This window comes from Mesitornis unicolor, unplaced genomic scaffold (assembly GCF_000695765.1).
Source record: "Mesitornis unicolor isolate BGI_N332 unplaced genomic scaffold, ASM69576v1 scaffold51441, whole genome shotgun sequence".
Classification (NCBI taxonomy): Eukaryota; Metazoa; Chordata; class Aves; order Mesitornithiformes; family Mesitornithidae; genus Mesitornis; species Mesitornis unicolor.
This window is the reverse complement of record NW_010166795.1, coordinates 48995-69162: the sequence shown is the minus strand read 5'-3', so window position 1 is coordinate 69162 and position 20168 is coordinate 48995. Positions and strand designations below refer to the sequence as shown.

At 35.3% G+C, this 20168-nt stretch overlaps 1 protein-coding gene across 1 annotated transcript in view; it reads left to right on the top strand.

Moving 5' to 3' along the window:
* Positions 1 to 430: 430 nt before the first annotated feature.
* KCNH8 (potassium voltage-gated channel, subfamily H (eag-related), member 8) overlaps positions 431 to 20168 on the top strand; it is a 45396-nt gene continuing 25658 nt past the window's right edge. Inside the window, exons 1-5 of the mRNA XM_010195068.1 lie at positions 431 to 473; positions 1512 to 1709; positions 6173 to 6372; positions 8362 to 8611; positions 13071 to 13285. Coding sequence (XP_010193370.1) covers positions 431 to 473; positions 1512 to 1709; positions 6173 to 6372; positions 8362 to 8611; positions 13071 to 13285 — 906 coding nt within the window. The remainder of the gene's footprint in view (positions 474 to 1511; positions 1710 to 6172; positions 6373 to 8361; positions 8612 to 13070; positions 13286 to 20168) is intronic.

The window sequence follows — 20168 nt, the reverse complement described above, 5'->3', positions numbered from 1 at the left end:
ACATCTGCATAGGAATGAAATCTGCTGTACAAAGGGCCATATTATTGTTGGGGAAATTAATGTAGTGTAATCTCAGAAAAACAGCAGTGCACAGAGAGAGGACTGGTATTGGTTAAGTTAGGCTTTTTTCTTTTTTTTTTAGTTCTGCTTTTCTTTCATTTTAAATGATTAGGAGACACAAATATAAAACAGTCTCATGTATTTAATACTTTCTGTCAAGGCAAAATCAAGGACATTCCCATATGCTTTCCTGTCTCTTGGCAAGGTAATTCAGCCCACTCAGTACTGCCATCTTATGGCAATGCATTTATGCTTTTGATTAAATTCACTGGCCTGTATAACATGAGTAGGCAGGGTCATGGCCAGACCTTACACTGTCATTACCCAGTCCTTCCTACAGCTGTCTCTGTAGGAGAACACCCAAGAGAGTATGGAGCTGAAGATAGTAGCAGCCATGGCTCAACAAGTCTGCTGTAGGTGAAAAATCCTTACAGACTTTTTCCCCAACTTAGTTGGAAGTGCTAGGACAGATACTTTAAATCTACCCCTACTTCTGCAGATATTCTGTACAGGAGTATTTCCCCTGTTCTTACTTTTATTCATCCAAAATTAAGAAATGGATGCTGACTGAAGTGGAGAAAGAATAAGTTTCAGGAGGTGATTTAGTCTGTCAGGTCTCAGCTTACAGCAGGGAGACTCCCTTGACAGACAAAACTGGGCACACAAATTAATTTTTCATATTTTTTCTTTCTATCTAGCATTCTGTTCATGCAATTCATTCATGTTGTTTTCCTTTTCCAAAAGAGGAACTGTGTACTTTTTCCTGGTTTGTTACTTTGGGGTTTTTGTTGTTGTTGTGGTTGTTGTTGGTTTGTTGTTGTTTTTTTTTTAAATCTATGAGGCACTAGCTAATTCTACTTTCTTTAGCAAACACAGAGTCATTTAGCAAAATGAAAGAAAAGATCAAATTAATAACTTAGAAAATACTTACGTAAACATCTTTTGAAAATTAATTCTCATTTTAAGTTATGTTTAGTTGTTTGAATCTTTTCTTGAAGCATGTAGAAAGCTCTAAATATGTAATTATTATTATAACAATTCCGTTTTAGAATCTCAAAAATCTTTCCAAGCATTAATTAATGGAAAAAATCAAATTGATGTTGCATTGTTGCTGTAGAATTATTAGGTGATGATTTTTTCTTTTCAGTGCCTTAATGGATTTTGTGAATTATCTAATTAGACCTGTAATATGCAATTCAAAAACACTAGATTTCCATACAGAAATACAGTTCTTATCATAAATAATCATGCATAAAAATAAATACTCCAGATATACAAGTCTTAATGTGCTATATAAATTGCTATATTTTAATGTTCTTTTTACTCTCGGAATTGTGTGAAGAATGCAGTGTTTTCTAAATATTTTTTTTAGAATTATTTTGTTTTACAGAATGTGAAGTTTTTATGGTGTCAATATTCCGTAATAGGTCTTTGTATGCTTTGTTTTTCAGGTTGGCTTCATGAGCTAGGAAAACGTATTGAGTCTCCTTACTATGAGAATAATACACTAGGAGGCCCATCAATCAGAAGTGCCTATATAGCTGCCCTATATTTCACCCTCAGCAGTCTCACCAGTGTTGGGTTTGGAAATGTATCAGCCAATACTGATGCTGAAAAGATCTTCTCCATTTGCACAATGCTGATTGGGGGTAGGTACAAATGCTAAGCATCTCATAAAACCTTTTGAAGGGGGGGCAGGGAGAAGTAGAATAAGAGTTGAAATTCTGCCTTTTCTTTAAAAAAAAACCCAAACAAAACAACTCAAAAAACAAACAAATTTTAATTTAAAATGGCAAGAGAAGGAATTAACTTTGTTGGTTTTACAATAGATAAGCTCTCTTAAGGAGACATATTTCTGTCACTTATGAAGACAAAAGACAGTTGTCACCCAGTAAAATGCAAACTCACATTATTGTCAGGGAGTGTGGCCCAGTCACATGCCAAGGGATTTTTAGTTATGTGCCAGGCACTTTTCCAGTCAACCAAGTAATAGGTGCACATTCAGCTCCAGTTCAAACCCCACAAGAGCCCTGCGAATAATGGTGAGGGGAGGTGGGCAAGCCACCTGTGAATCTGGCTGTGAGTTGATACATATCCTCATCTGAAGGACCAGCCCAGAGAGAAGGCAATGGAGACAGGACAGAGCCAGGAGGACCATTTGGTGAACTGTAGGTGACTCTGTCAGAAACAAAAAGCAGTTTAGTTATTGCTAAGTGTATTTTACCATATTACTGCTTCAGACTAGAATCAAAATGTAGTGTTTTTGTCATATTTGGAAGCTCTTAGTAATATTTTTATTTGTGTTGATTACCTAGTTGAACTGTTGGTGAAAGTAATGTCCTCATTTATGGTCATGTTTTTTCTACTGAGGCACCTGGGCACAAGCAGTGAGTTGGTGGCACCTGCAGAGCTTGGTAAGCCAAGGCCCCTAGAGAAAGTACTTGCAGCTCTCTCTTTAACTTCATCTTCCTCCAAAAAAATTAGATGTGCTATTTCATAGGGTGTTCATCCTACAACTCAAAGATGTCACAGAGAGTGTGAAGGGTAAAAGCAAATCACCACTGGAGCACTGTTCACCTCATTATTTTTTTTCCTGCTTGCCTAATTATTCTGAAAATACTAGTAGATATTTCTCCAGGTCTCGTCAATAAGGCACTGGTTGTCAGCTTTGCAGCATAAATTTTCCTGAGCAAAAATAAGTTGGCATCTTGACACTTAAAAGCCAGGGAACACAATGAATGACCTATGAACTATATATTTGCAGCATCAAGTGGTATAAAAAGTGCTCAATGAATTACTGTCATTTCTCCCAGTCCTGAAAATGTGTAGTAATAATATAATAAATCATCTAAGAATGATTGATTTTGACAATGTCACAAAAACACAAGCAGCTCATTATTTGCTTTTGCTGGTAGCATAAAATTATAGTTTTGAAATACAATGTGGTCAATGTATTTTGGGACTTTCACTACATAAAATCTGTTGGAATGAAGGAAGGAGTTTTCATTTCTATCAAGAAATATTCTGTGTAAAGCAATGATGAATATTTAATTCACTTTGATATGGCAGAGCTTTCAGAAATTTAACAAAGTGGAATATAAAAGTATCCTGCATTTTTATGTAGTCCAGTTGTAGCAGTTTCTTTTTCATTCCTTATATTATTGAGTGTTAGATCTAATATGCTTGTGCACTGAATATAATGTGAATAACTAGTTGACTGAATGTAGTTAGAGGTAACTGAAAACTGAAAAACAAAGTTATTCATAGGTGAGTAGGCAGAAGAGTGACTTTACATCTGGGAGGGCCCAGGGAATAAATATATCCAGGTAAGAAAGCAGAGTAGGCTGGTTTGCAGATATTTTCTTGAGGAACTGTGTTTTAGACCTTATTTGAGAAAATCAGCAGAGGAAGGCAACTTGAAGAAGAAGTTAGCATCATGCAGCGCAGACTGGTGAGCACACCTCAGAAAACTCTACTAGGAATAGTCTGTATACTTCAGGGCATCATACATTTTCATTTCTTAAAACATGTTTTTATGTATAGTTTTGGCTGATATTTAATTTTAAAATTCCCGAGTGGAAAGTGATGTCTCAAGAAAAATAAATTTAAGGGTTTTTTACAGTTTTTAGACCATGCAATTAGTTTATGAAATTTCAGGTGTAATGGATAGCATGATTTAGTTTATCAGTAGTTTGTCTGTAGTTCTTTGATGCTTGTCACTGTAAGTTGAAAAAAGTGCAGTGAATTTATTGAAATCTTCAATAAACTTGATGCCAGAAAAAAAATCAAGTATTAATTTAAGATATAAATAATTATAATATTCTTGTTTGATTTTTACCCGTATCTTGGTATTATTTTTTTGTTTTGCATGAATTTGAAATTACAATTTAGTACAAGTAACAATGTGAAGCTAAAACATCTTTTTCTGTACGGTATTTCTTCCTAAAGTTGGAAAGAAAAGTTACTTATTAACATTTAACCAGAATTCCTTCGATACCCAGGACTTGTAACCTTTTAATCAGATCCATCCTCCCGCAGATGACCATATCATGTACTGTCTTGTATTCTCCATGTTCTTTGAGCAAAGAATGTGCAGTTTTGTATTTGTGAGACTAGAGGCCCATTCTAGTAGCTCCAGTCCTTTCTGGGATCAGAGATGTTCTTCTGTTCCCTAAGCAACAAAAAAGTAATTTAGAATATCCATTAAAATCAAGGCCATTTTATGAAATATGTTTCCTAGAAGTTTTTTCACTTGCCCTGCTTGTTTTTAGAAATGTAATTTTTTTACAGAAAGTAGGGTGAGTCTGTGATTATTTGATAAAGAAATATAATGCGTATCACAGTCAGGAATAGTTTGTCATCATCAGTAGCAGTTGTCTTCCAATGTACCTATGCAAAGACAAATTCTCCTGTAAAAATAAAATTCTTGATGATATTTGTGCCTATAATAACGTCACAGAGGTCTCAACACTGTTCAGCGCCTAACCTTGAAGCCTCTTGGGAGACTTACAGTTACACATGCAATTTTTACATATGTATCCATAATCCACCTAATGCTTTATCCCTCCCTCCTTTTTAAACTGATTCTCACATCCTTAAAGAGGCTACACCATCTCTTTAGTCTATTTGGCTATGTCTGACTGAATTGTTTCAGCTCTAGCTGCCATATTTCTGTTATAATAACCTGTATCTAACATTACACCAGTCCCACACATTTTGTTGCCCAAGCTTCTGACATTAGTGACTAAGTAATACACAGCACCACTGGGGACAACACCTACTTGATCCAGCTGATTATTCTTAGAAAAAAGAATTTCCACTTATGCTTACTTTTCTTTCTTATATTCATATCTGATCCTTTTCTTTCTGCCCTGCTTTTCATTTACCTTCTTTTGCTAATAGACTTGTATTGACTTAATCATATCTTTGGATCACCTCTACAAGAATATATACTGTATTGTGGAACTGCATCATACTGCAGTGTTTTACCTGGTTTTCTGCAGTCTTTTCATAGTAAAGACATTAATTGTGTTACTAGCTTCTTAGTGTTTTACTCAACCTGTAAACATTTTTGACACTCTGAACTAAAGAATTTTCTGCCTGTTTCTACCATGTAAAAGCATTATTAATCATCAAAATAGATCCTTTCCTTCTTGTGTTTCCTTTTGTCCCTTCTTACACTGGACTGCTGTAGATTGCTATGTAAGGTCAACATCTTCTCTGTTTTGTTTATAAACCAATTTCTTTGCCACTGAGAAGTCCATCTGGTTTCTTTCAAGCACCATGAAGATAGATGTCCCTTAAGAGTAATAATCAAGCTCTTTAATATTTTTTTCAATAAACAATGTGTAAATGTGTGCATTATATAACTCAGATAAATACCATGTGACAGACAATCTAGCAGTGATTTTTCCCACTGATAATCAGCAAGCACTCTTCTGCACAGACAAACCCAGATGACCTGTATCTGTAAGGATTTCTTCAGTGACCTGTATCTGCAAGGATTTCTTCAATTTTGCTTCTGGTCTTTTGATTCCCAAGCCAGTCTCTAATTGCAGACAAACTCCAGGATGTCAGAACTTTCTGATAAACCATTTCACACAATATTTGACCTTCTTGAGCAACATAAGAAATCAAATTGTTCTTCTAAATGTATCTTTGTTTTTTAATCTGAATTTCTGCTTTACAGTGTCTTTTTCTGTCTGAAAATAAGCATCTTATTCCCCAGAATATGATACATATCTAAATGTTGTTTGCAATCTCATTCTACTACACATGATCCTATTTGTGATTTTTTTTACTTATATGAGTTCTCTAAGACCTTTTGTGCTTTTCTGCTTAGACTATGAACTTAATTTGGCGGGGGCGTTCTTCTGCTTGGTACCCTGACTAGATAGCATCAGATGTGTTTCTACCCTGTTCCATGACTGTGACTACTGGTCACATAAGTGGAAATGAATAATCATATCACTACTACTGCTTATTACTTGTGGAGTCTTATAATCTAAAGCTTTATTATATCTCTCAATCAGGAGAAGATTCTGTTTATTTTTCATATTACATTTTAATGATCAAGTCACTCCACATCGCATACAATTTCTGTCCTCCCTAGCTCTGATGCATGCCCTGGTGTTTGGCAATGTGACTGCCATAATTCAGAGGATGTACTCCAGATGGTCCCTTTATCACACAAGAACCAAGGATCTGAAGGACTTTATACGGGTCCATCACCTGCCACAGCAGCTAAAGCAAAGGATGCTTGAATACTTCCAAACCACGTGGTCAGTCAATAATGGAATTGATTCCAATGAGGTAAGAAAAAAAGAGAGAGTTTGTGTGTTTGATGGTTTTTAGACTTAGGGCAGGGGGGTATTTTTTCATTTGTGATGCTGTGATTAGTATGAAGTTACATATGAAAAAAGAACATGCCTAAAAGTAAAGCTGGGTTATCCCAGAAAGAGGCTGTGCTATTGAAAAATCTGATTTAGAACTTCATATCATGCATTAAAAATTCAAAATCTTCCATAATTCTGAAATACTGAAGAAGCATTCATCAGAAACTTTTTGGATGATTCCAGCAGAAACACCCCAGTGAGCAATTTTGCCTTTCACCAAACAATAAATCCACTGGGTTTTTAGGTGTTTTTTTAAAAGAGAAACTTCTTTACTGCCCTTTCCTTCCTCCTTCATTTTCTTTTATTATTTGCAATACTGAAAACAAGTAGTTTGGCCTGAAATTTTATGTTAATCTTTTCCCTATATTTTTAAATATTGTAGAATGTAACATGATAGTGAAAGCAAAAGACAGATTTCTGGTCGTGTCTTTGTTTGCTTATTTTAAATGACTTACTATACTATTACTATATTCCAGGAGAAATAATGGCTTCTCTCTGCTGGTGTGTTATTCGAATGAGCCATTCCCTTCAGAGTTCTTGTTATATATGTCATTATAAAACTCAGTGGCCTCTAAAGATAATGTGGATATAAGCAGAAAGATTTGGGGTTGAGAACATTCTTTTCCTGATAAATTATTTTTCTGGTGTGCACAGCACAAATAATGGGATTTTCAACAGCATCCTAGCAACAGAAGGAGACTAGTAAGATTTACAAAGGTACAAAAACCACTTAGACATCAAAGCTTTCCTAAATTTAGTTAAAGATCACCTTCAGGTTCTGTACCTTCTGTACCTTCTATACCTTTATTTGCACCGAAAGTGAGTGACTGCAGCAGTCTCTGGAGAGGCCAACAGTATTTCATGACTTGCTTTCCATCCACAAACTGCCTTGTTTAAGCCCATTTGGCCAAGCGTTGGCTGACTGCGTTGCCCAGATGCCAGATCCTCTCAAACTACAGAGACAACTATGCCTGTGGGCTTGCAGCTTGCGTGGTCCGGAGCTCTGCACATAGGCAGATGGTATAATTGGCATTCATGGTACTGACACTTGAAACCCCTCAGTCTTTTTTTAAAAGACTCACCTGAAATTTTTGTGGTGCCTTAACAAAAGGAGAGATTATTTCAGCAGTTACATGTCATTCTCCGAAGACTGTCTCTGAGCGGAAAGATGCTTCTCTCAATTTTGCTTTCCTGCAGCAGATCTTCTGTAAAACATGTAGAAATCATTAAGTGCTGGCCAGGCTGCCTTGGGAATTTACCTAAAACTAAGACCAAGGAAAAATAGGAAAACTTTGTGGTCTTTTAGTTTCCATAAGTTCTTCCACTGAACATGCACATTATCTCTTATTCCTTTCCCACCTCACCTTTAGTGTCCAATCAGATCATTAAAAAGAAAAATAACAAAAAAAAACCCACCAGAAAAAACCTTAGAAGTTTACCGTATAGAGGTTTTGAGTTATTTCTCTTGCAGTGGTTTTAGCATAGAAGAAGCAACATAGTCTATTGATGAATTCTATGTAGGCATTTTAAAGAAATTCTATACTAAGCTCATCTTTTGCTCTGTTTTCAATGTATACACTGTATACAGTTGTATATACCTGAGTAGCCTACTGTTTTCTAACAGCTGAGAAGAACTTGGATAAGGTTAAATTGTGCATTAAGGAGAATTCCTACAAACAGTGTTGCTGATATTTTTATTAAAGTTTTGCCTGGAATTTATCAGTGTTTATCAATGTAAAAATTTATTAAGACGTAGCATACATGTCTTATCAAGGGAATATGAAAAATCAAAGGGAAATCTTTGCATCAGTATGACATGTGCAGCACTACTAAATCAGATCACTTCTGCAAAAGAGGAAACAGATTCTATTACACTTTTTCACCCCTTTTTCTCTTTTTTGGACAGCTTTTAAAAGACTTCCCAGATGAGTTGCGTTCAGACATCACCATGCACTTGAACAAGGAGATTTTGCAGCTCTCCCTTTTCGAGTGTGCCAGCCGTGGTTGCCTCAGGTCTCTGTCTCTGCATATCAAAACCTCCTTCTGTGCTCCTGGGGAATACCTCCTCCGTCAGGGAGATGCCCTGCAAGCAATCTACTTTGTGTGCTCAGGTTCCATGGAAGTCCTGAAGGACAGCACGGTGCTGGCCATTCTTGGTAGGCTCATAATCATGGTTTCAAAGAGAAAGAATGGTCCCCCGTTCCATGTAGGAGGACTTTCACTACTAACTGATGTCTTATCATGCCGTAGTAGTCTGAAGGGAAATAATTTGTCTTTATTTTAATCTGCTATTCATACTCCATGGACATCCTTAATTATTTTTTTAGCTTAAAGTTCCTTATTTTCTTCCCAAAGGAGCTTTCAATTGCTAGAGTGTTAACCATGTAAGTTAGCCTTAATTGCTAGAGTGCTATTTCTCTTGTGTTCTGATTTTCTTATTCTCTTTCTTTTGCATGTGAGGAGATGCTTCCTAGCTTTTGATACAAATTACTGCTTTCAACTGTATGTTAGGACAGTATTGACATCTCAAAGGACATTGGTTATAAGTTCCTAAATCTTTCATGAAAATTAATGCCCAGACAGTGCTCCCACTAATGTTCCCAAATGAAAGAAAGTAATGTGAGCCTATTCTCATTACTTGATGCATGCATGTGAACACCCCTTACAATACATCTGTGTAATGAAAAACAATCATTGTTGGCTCTACTCCCCAGAGTTACCTCTTCAAGCAAACTGATGCTGCCATCAGTTATATAGATGAATAATATATTAGAACAGAGAAAGGCCAGAAGTTCTGTTCTAATAAATTTTGTTTAGTTGTTGTTTAGCAGTTGTTTACTGCTCTGACTTATCCACAGTTAAGCATCTCTCGCTGTAAATTTCAGTGATTGGCCTCAATCTAATGTCTATTAAAGAGATCTCCTTTGTCTTCAGCTAAAGGATGATTAGACTTGTCTGAGTTAATGTTTATAAAGTGTTTTGATAAAGTAAAACATAAAATTTTACTGTAAACATAAAGAATTATTTTATTATTATTGTAATACTTCTTTAGACTTAAACATATTCTTCTTTCTAATAACTTTTAATATTCTTATAAAGCAGAGTTAAAAAGAACATTTCCTTTTTTGCTTTCCTTCCTGTTTTGTGGGATTGCACTAGACTGTTGATAATGCAAGCTTCTGGTCTTCTGTAATTGAATTTCCTTTATTTTACTACCATGCATCTGATTGGTCTTTTTTTAGAATATAAATGTGATACACTTCCTATTTGTTTCATAACTCCTTAATTCCATTAGACTGACAGTCCACATCACTCTGTCACTCATTTGTAATCAGGAAGTTTTTGAATGCCTCGATTTTATGGGATCAGATAGATCAAAGCTATACAATATGATTTAGTAAAAACATATGCTTAAATACAGCAAAAGATCAAGAGCTGACCCCATTGGAACTATGATTTCATTAATGATTCAATTTTCAGGCACTTCTGAAAATGTTAATGAAAGCATCATTCTGTACTGGTGACAATGAAAACAATAGGAAAAAGATTAGTGGATTTCTGAGAGAAGTTAATGAAATAGTAATGAAAAAACATAAACATAATACAATGAAATAATGTTTTGTTACAGTGCATGGAAGCTTCATCATTTAAAGCTAATTAACACCAGCAGAAGGTGAATACATCAAACCTCTGGGTCCCTATGGGAAACTGTGTTACTGGTGTCATGTAAATCTAAAAAGCATTTCTTCCCGTGACAATTTTGGGTTACTTACAGTTCCCAGACCACTATTTTTTAATTCTGACGTGATTTTAAGTCTAGCGGATTCATTTTTGTTTACTGAATGATTCTTACTAACAGGCAATACAGCAACAATGCAATGAAATATTCTGGTTAAATAGAGCTGTTTGGTTCCTCTTGAGACTATTACTTGATATCTAATAAAGATGGTTAGGATATCTTTTACAGGAAAATATGTTTTAATGTAACAGTTATGTAAAGTTTGAGCATGTATCTTAGATTTATTTAAAATATTAGCCATAAGTGATTTAAAAGATATCCATAAAGAGAAGTAAGTTATAACTTTGATTGCGTATCCCAGTTATAGTAACAAACAGATGTGCATAAACATTTATATATTAGTTTATTCTTCAATGAAAAAGAAACAGCTACTAAGAATAACTTACATGATTCTGTGTATGTAACAAATGTTAAGATTTAAGGTTTGCCATTTCACTGCTGCAGTAATTTCTAAATTAAACTTCAGCTTATAACCTACAGCCTTTGCTACATGATTTTAATTTGACAAGAAACATATATTACCAGATCAATTGTAGTGTTTTTTCAGGCTAACATCATTTCATCAAACATTGTAACTACAATCAAATACAATGCTAACATTTTTTCCAAATTATCTCTACATTATTGATATTGATACTGTTTATATGCTTAAAAAGTTTCTAATTAATATTAGATGTATAATATCTAATTATTTTTATAATTGAAATATTATTTCTCTTGTCTGTATTTACATATCCAGCAATAGATTAACATTGCCAGCCCTCTGCTCAATATAATCAAAGAAATCTAAAGACTCTCTGATACTTAGAGTAAAAAGTAAAAGTAAAAATAAGTTTTTGCTTAGCTTTAAACTATACTTGATTGTATAAGCATTGCATCATTTGATAAGCAATGACAAATGTTGTTGTTATATATCAGATTTAGTTTTCCCAAAACTAATACTAGTTCTCATTTATACCAATTGCCATTTTTAAGAAACCTCAAGTAGCATAAATGTATGTATATTCCTAGCACAAAAGAAAATCCCTCTCAAGACTGGGTTTATGATAAACTGTTATGAAAAAGTTGTTCAAGCTCCATGTAAATAGAAAAAAAAGTACAAGTAGTATTTTAAATTATAAAATTATCTTATTTGAGCAGCTTTGGGGGTCGTTGGCTGCTTAGTTTAACTTATCCTTCAAGTTCACAATTTCCAGTGTAATTTCTGGTTGGAATCTCATGCTGGATGGATTTTAAGATTTTAGTGTCTTCACTTATTACTTATTAATAAATAAGAATAATATAAAATTGGAAGAGACCTCTGGAAGCCATCCAACCTAACCCTGCTTAATGCAGGGCAAATTTGTAACAGCTTCTTCAGGGCCATATCCAGGCAAATTTTGAAAATCTCCAAGGACAGCAATTCCAGAGCCTCTCTGGGCAGCCTGTCCCAGTGTTTGACCAGCCTTGTGGTGACTTTCATTTCCTGATTTTTAATCACAATTTCTTTTTGTTACAAGTGCATTATACCACATGTCTCTACACTTTTCCATTAGGCTATTGAAGACAGCAATAACATCCATCCTTTGCCTTCTTAAGGAGGAACAATACCCAGTTTTTTCAGCCTTTCCTTTTACATTATGTTCTCCAGTCCCTGATCATCTTGGTGGCCCCTTCTGGACCCACTTTAATATGTCAATATGCTGCCTTGTGCTGGGAAGACCAGTACTCCAGATGTGCTACAATATATGACATATAGAGGGAGAGTCACTTCCTGGATGCATTCTTGCTAATGCTAAGCAGGAGGTTTTTGGACTTCTTTGTTTCAAGGGGACATTGTTGCCTCCTGTTCAACTTGTCCACAAGGACCACCAGATTCTTTTCTGGAGAGCTGCTTTTCAGCTAGTTGGTCCCCAGCCCACGTTTCCCAGCATAAGGCTGCAGGGATGTTTTCCATCCAGATGCAGGACTTGCCATTTGTTTTTGTTGAACTTCATGAGGTTCCTGCCAGCCCTCTTCTCATTCATTGAGGTCTCCATAGCTGAATAACAGCTTTTCCCTCACAGTATCAACCACTGCTCCCAATTTGGTATTGCCCATAAGCTTGCCAAGAATCCACTCCCTCACAATGTCCAGGTCTTTAATGAAGATCACCTGCATTAACTTTTGGGTAAGACCTTTGGTTCAATGACTGCGCTTTGGACTTTGTACCTCAAATCAGATGTTTATGGAAGCTTTATATTATATTTTTTGGTGGTCTTCAATATATGGTCAGTTATGGGATTTAATGTATTCAGTGTTCTAAGGCAGTCTTGCCAGTAAATGAAAATATATTGGCTTAAGAATTAATTGTTTTTTCTTGACAGAAGACCCTTTGAGCTAACCATCTGTTAATGGTCTATACAACTATGATACATCATAAAGAGTAGCTATTCAGCTGTAGTTATCATAGACTGTGAATGTTTTGCAGTCAAAATGCTAAGTATAAGAGTCTGTTTTTAAAAAAAAAAAACCCCCAAACAAGCTAGAACCAATGTTCACTTTTTGAAAAACAAAATTTCACCTGCTATTAATTACTAGAGTAACTCTTAATTTTACATGTATTTCATTGATTGTTCCCTTAAATCAGGTATTTACCTGTCTGGAAATTATTCTTTGTACCTCCAATTAATTGCATATATGATTGCACCTGCAAAAAAAAAGGACAGTTTTTATTAATTAAACAGTGCAGTGGTAACATGAGATTTCAGATTTAGCAATTATGTTAAACAGTTTATGATTAAAAAAAAAAATTAAAGAATTCATGCTTTGAAGATGATATTCATATTTTCTTTTAGGTAAAGGAGATTTAATTGGAGCAAACCTATCCATTAGGGATCAAGTTATTAAAACAAATGCAGATGTTAAAGCTCTAACGTACTGTGACCTCCAATGCATTATCCTCAAAGGTCTCTTTGAAGTGCTCGACCTTTACCCGGAGTATGCTCACAAGTTTGTTGAAGACATACAGCATGATCTCACATACAACCTAAGAGAAGGCCATGAAAGTGATGTAAGTATCTTTAAAGGTCTCTGCGGTTATTTTTACTTTTAAGATGTTTCTCATAGTTTAGTCAGTTTTCATAATTTTGCCACAGTAAAGAAATAATACACAGATTACTTTAAAAGGACAGGTCATTCCATTTGTTTGATAATTCAGTCATTACCTACATGAATTGTTTATCAGTTGATCAGACTATAAACATTGAACGTCTTCTCTATTTCTCATTTTTCCACAGAAAATATCATCTATAAGAGGAAATTCTTTAGTATTTTGTCATTTTTTCCTTATATTTAGAAAGAATTCATATTCATGTAAAGCATGCATCCAAATAAAGGTATTTAGCTATACCTTTTCTAGAAGCTCGTGTGCCAGCCCAATGAATATTCATATCATAGGTTACTAATCATCACTTTATAGTTAAGAATGTTGCTACACACATTCAAAATGAGAAACAGTTGTTTCTCATCACACTGCAACTAAAATGTGTTTTTCTATTTAAATAAGCAATTTAATTGCTAAAAGAACAATAAATTCCAGATAAAGCAATGTTGAAAAACTTCAGTATAGACTGGCAAAGTATTTTCACGGATATTAAGTAGCAAATATATACATTTATCTTTCAATAGTGACGAGCTTTTATGACAGATCTCTTTTTCTGGCTTAGCTGTATGCATGTACAAAGATAGTGATAGCCAGACTTTCAGGTTGGTATTTAACAGGTGTTTGTCTTTTTATTGTGCTTCTCCTTACACACACGAGAGAAGTGACATTGAAAACACATGACTGGGGATAAGGATACTGACAAGACAGGGAAGAAATATAATTCCAAGGAAGCATAAAGGGCAAAAAATGTTATCTGTTTGGACAGACATCACAAAAAGCTGCAGAGCTTAAAAACTCCACAGCCTATGTGGCTGTTATCCTCCACGTAGCATAGGCAGGCATTTGCTATTATGAAGAGTGGCCTGATGTTTGGCTGGTTTGTGAAGGAAAGTGATGGATGCCCTACATGCATGCCACTCCAGTGCTGTGGCTTCTCTGCTTATGCCCACTCACGCGTGTTTCTGTGCAGGAGGTCGCAGCAAGTTCTGCCCTGCAGTGGTCACCCATGGAGAGTGTTGCTGGCCTGAGGGACCTCTAGGCTGAAAGAACTGTTCTTAATGCATGCAAGAACAGTGGGCCAAAGTCCTTTTTCAGATCAAATACCCAAAGAATGTGGTAAATAGGCTGATTTTTCTATGTAAGCTTACTAGGAGTACTTTGGCACCAAGGTTTCCACAGCAATGCTCTATAAACAATTGCAACAGAAAGGTGTAAATATATAAATGCAAAGTTGTAGAGAGAAAAATAATCAGGGAATCTCATTTGTTTGCTTCTCAAAATATCTCTTTTCTGCTGCTGAAGACAGCAGCTGAGAGGGTACACATCTGTTCTGGAGCTTGAAGATTAGTTTGTATAACAAACACAGTTTCCTTGGGGAGGAATACCTAATTTAAAAAGGAGTATAACTCCATGTAAAGATATGGTTTGAAGCTGAATGAATTCTCCTCTCCAGTTTTGTTGTGGACCTTGATGAACCCCCACAATGTATTGCTTCATGCTTTTCTTCATGTTGACAAATCTGGGTATCACCATCTCAGCTGCATACACATTCAGCTTTTATAAAATCAAGGACAAGTCCTCCCAATTAGAGTTAGCTGGGTCATGTCAGACCTTCTGCTGAGAACAAGCCTACAGCAGCCACAAAGGTGAGTGCAGACTGAAGTAGGATAGGATTTAAAGCAGTATAGGACATATTCAAGCATCTTTTCTGCTTTAAAGAGAAAAATATTTACATTTGTGAATATACACTGTATTTTCATGGTATAATTCATTGCCTTAAAATTAAAGGAAAAAAAAGATCCTGACACCGAGTAGCATCCAGTGTCATAGACAAATACAGACAACCTAAGACAGCTTATTGTAGTGTCCCTTTCTCCTACATACTTGAGTTAACTATGCCCTTCACCAGTATTTCTGTTGTAGCAGAATTAACCTCAGTCATGCGCACATCATGTTTAATCCAATCATTTTACTTATCAATAAGGATTAAGAGTAGGAATAAGGTGGCCAAAATTTGTACTGTCAGAAAAAGAGCTCTCAACAAATGAGAGAAGATATTTAAGTCAATAGCAAGTGTGCCTGGTCAACCACTTGCTCTGCATTGCCTCAAAAGTACAGTGTCTTCATTATTTCTGATTGCAAATTTTATTAATTTAAGAGTTAGCTGATGTTTTTCTCTGTTAGAACAGAATAGTAAGAAAAAATGTTTTCAGAAATACAATTGTGAAAATGTGACTTTTTTATATATAAAGAGCATTATTTCTTGGGGATGGTGGGATGGGAGAGTTTGGCAGCTGTAACACGGTATCTTGATCTCTTTGTCCCTAAAACAGGGAGATTTTATATTTGTGAGCATCTGTGACTTCTGCAGCTTGACAGAAATTTTGGGTTTGGAGAGCTTTTCCCAAGCTAGTCTGTAGATGAATTCGCTGAAATAAGTCAGTTTCTCACTCTCTTTTTCCTTGGATGTTTTAAATGACTGCAAATTTGCAAGTGACTGTGAATTTAATGCTTCTGAAAATGGAGCAGTATTTAGGGTCAGTTGAACTGTGGGGTGAAATAGCATGAATTTCCCCACTTGCTAAGTGCCTTTCAGTCCTGACCTAAAATATTCTTGCATTTTCAGTCACAGTCCACCAAAACAGCATTAGGTTGGGATTTCCTCACACTTTAAGCCAGCATTAAAAATGTAAGGCTGCAGAAAGATGCAGTCCTGGTGATCCGTTATCCCCTTACTCGTGCTGTTTGAACTGTTCAGTGCACAAAATTAAATAAGAAATTTGAACTGAATTAAAAGTAGATAGACCAAAAAGGGCCAGAAGTCATCAGGAGTTTCCTGATCCTGGAGCGTCAAAGTTGGATACTTAGCACTAAATCATGTAACTACCCTACCCACACAGAAATCTCTACGAAAACTTTTAAACTTTGTTTTCTTGGTTCATTTGAAAGTCTGAGTGTATATAATGATGTGCTCCACCTGCATTAAAATCCAAGTAAGGTATAACGGTGGAAAAGGCTCCAGGACTGTCACAGCCATGTTGCTTTTCAGTTAAAGAAGGAGAAGCTGTAACCAGATTTTCCAGTAAAAAGTAGAAACTGTAGCTATCTGGTTGCAGAAAGATTGGAAGTGGTGTTTAAACAATCCTGGTAAAAAGCTCAGGAGATTTTAACTACAGGAGCTGGCAATCATGTAACTATTTCAGTCTCTAATGAGTAACAGAAAGACAAAAACAGGGAGATAAAGTTTCAGTGGTTCCTCATGATAGCTCTAAAACCAGCAACCATTACATGATTTACTATAAACATTAATGTGCATGCAATCACAGTGGCAGTGCTATTATACCATCTTTTTATATTTTCCCATGTGAATTAGGAAAAAGTCTTTATGTTGAGTATATATATTCAGCCCTTTGCATTCTTTGCTGAATTTTGCTTGAGAAACTTGCAAGTGTTTGTGTAAATGTACCAAATTATTTAAGGACAGGGGGGATTGGACTAGATGATCTTTTGAGGTCCCTTCCAATCCCTAACGTTCTGTGATTCTGTGATTCTGTGACAGTTAGAAAAAGCTAGTCTGTTTGGTAGCTGGAGTTGTGACAATAAAACAATTCAGCCATTCAGGAGTTTCATCCAATTTTTCTTGGTCTGTGACTATGATGTCATAGTCATGAAATAGTTTGCTAAGTGACACAGACTTTGGCACCTCCCTCACCCCATCCATATAATTTTGCATTATATATTAGAGATTGCATATATAGTAGGCAATGAGAGAGTCAGGTATCTGATCTGATAAAGATAAGCACTCATAAGAAGGTTCTTACAACATATAAATCAATTATATGAAAGAAACTTGAAATTATTTTGCTATCCACCAGCCCTAGAAAACATGTACTATTTTATATATTTAGAGAGCAGTAGCAGATGTTAATAACTCTGAATAATTCTATGATAAACTCAGAATAGGTAAATATTTGCACAATATATTTGTGGGTTTGGTAACAGTTTATTGTTTCTGATTATGTCTTATGTCTATGCAGAAGTGTCTATAGTGTAGACATCATTATTAATCAAAAAAACCCAAAGACTGGTTACAGCCAGACTGATAGAGAGAACAAGAGGCCTCCTTGACACCTATGCCACCCCTCAAGCTGTAATGAAGTCCCAAAGGAAGATAATATCCATGCAGGCACAGTCTTTGACTCACTAGAACACTATCAATATGTGTCATTTTTAAAAAGAAAAAATCATATTCATGAAGATTCAAAAAGCTGTCTTTGTAGACAAGACTCATAATTAATAAGATTCTACTTTTCCTTTTGTAGCCTTAAAAGTAGCATTCTGCCTCTTACAAGAGCTTCCCTTCCCCCCTTCCCCCCAGAGGAGGAGAAGCCACTCTTTAAAATGGAAATACTCAGTCTCTGGAGCAGGGAGAAGGACTGCTTCCTTCAGTGCATCCGCAGTGTAAATGAAACATAATGACAAAGATTGCAGAGAAAAGCGGTAGATTGTCCCTCTAGTTGGGAACATGGAGCCTTACTGCAGCTTAGCCAGGCTCCTTGATAATAAAATAAATAGACAAATGAATTTTTAAAGGCAACCAAAAAGCAATAAAAACAAAGACATAGAGGCATTGTCTGACAAAAATGGAGCTTAATTCTTGTTTAAACACCAGAGGCTGGTGTTTAGAATTTATTAAATTTTAATGATTGAGTTGTGAGGCTTTTAAATATGATAATCTCATGTTGCTATTAGCAATAACAAAGAAATTACAAGGGATATGCCTCATTTTCTACTGGGAAACCTGACAACTAGCTAAACCTTAAAGGTGAAAACAGTTCTAAGCTCTGGAGCATACAACAGAGGGCACAGCTTGGAAAGAAAAATACCTACAGATTCTAATCTAAAATATGCTGAATTTTCTAGTTTATTCCAGCTAAGCATTAAAGTATTTTAAAAGTATGTATGTAATTCCACCTTATTTCTTCTTAATTGGTTTATTTCTAAACTTTTATCTTTCTTTATGTATTCCTCCTGTAGGCAGAAATATGGATAGCAGTAAAATAGCAAAAATATATTTTTAATGTAAGCACAAAATTCAGCTTCACTGTTTTTCAGCTAGTAGATTACTTATTTGACATAAATTCATTCTTGCTTCTTTAGTCATCCTTTTTCTAGGTATTCTAATATAGGTCTGTTGAATTTATGAATGCTGCTTTCCCATATAGCAATAACTCAGAAGGAATTCTATCTGTTACATATCTGATTATTAAAAATCAGCAATGGAAACAGCTACTGATTTTCAGCTATTTCTGATTTTTTTTATGTTTCTTTATTGTCCACATTATAAATAGTATTTTGCTTTATATAAATAACTCAAGGTTTTCTTATTTGTAGGTCTATTGATATTAAGAAACAAATAAGCACGCCTTTTTAGAAATAGTTTCTTTTAATTTTTGTAAATGTTGTAAGTAAGAAAACCTGATAGAAATGTCAGTAACATGTATTGCTTAATGATGTGTTTAAACTTCAGAGCCAAAAAAATCCTATTTCTTGGATATTACATATGTGTTTACGATAAAACTTAAGGATTGAAAAAAAAATATTTCCAAACCAAGTCTTACTACACTGTTACACTTAGTTGTAATTCCTCCACCACAGCCTAGATCATAGCTCATCCTGTACTCTGCAGGAAAATCACAAATTGCAAAATATTCTTCACAATAAATAAGCTCCGTAGAAGATTTCCCAAATAATCCCAACCACCTTTTTTAAGATAGAAGAGGGGTTTGCCACATTACCCAGCAGCTATATAGAAAGAAGTGGCTTATCTTAGAAAAATAAAAAAGCCTTACTTAGACATTTAGAGAGAGTTTGGATAATTTTGAGGAAAATCTGTCATTTTTAAAGAAACTTATATGCAGTTAAGCACCCACCTTTGTCAGTAGCTCATCTGGCAGAAGATTGTGTACTATTACTGTAGGTGTAACTCGCTGGTGTTTATTGTCTGTGTCACAGTAGGTATAAATTCTGCAAAATGGGAGACCAGTCAAAGGCAATTTTGATGTTTCTATACAACCATTATTACAGCAAGTGGAATATAGAAGAAAATAAATCACCTAAAGCAAGAGAAGTCTAATACTTTATCTGCATATCTGCATTATAATTCTGAAAAAAAAACAACCAACCAACCAACCAAAAAACCCAACAAAACAAAACAAAAAGCCAAACCAACACCTTAGATTCCTATGTATCATCTTTCTCTCTAGTCCATGCACACTTGGCAGCCACACAGAACAAATTCCTGATGTTCTGTTAGAGATTTTTAAGTAACTGATGTCTACACATCCACTGCTTTCTGCCTGTCAGCCTCTCTAATCCCCTTTCTCCTTTATACTCTTTTGATATGAGCTGGAGTCTGGAAAACATTCTTCTCAGTAACTATAATATAGGAATGAAGGTGCTCCTCTTACTATGAAAAGCAAAAATAACTGTGAACATATAATTAACTTTGAGACATGACTCCTGACATGTTCAATGAAGCAGGTTTCTTACCTGGATGGGCTACTTTGCAATCAGTGCTAATGTGAAATATTGCTCAGTGCTCTTTCCCATTTTACCAGCTACTCAGATTTTTCATTCATGCATCTGGGACCACCTGGATTTTTATTTTTTTTTTCCTTCTTCCCTCTCTCGCTGCCTCTCCATCTGCCCAAAATAAATAGCCCTATTACTAAACAAAGCAGCACTCATCCAACTTCACTTACACAGCTCAACTTCTATAATTCTATAG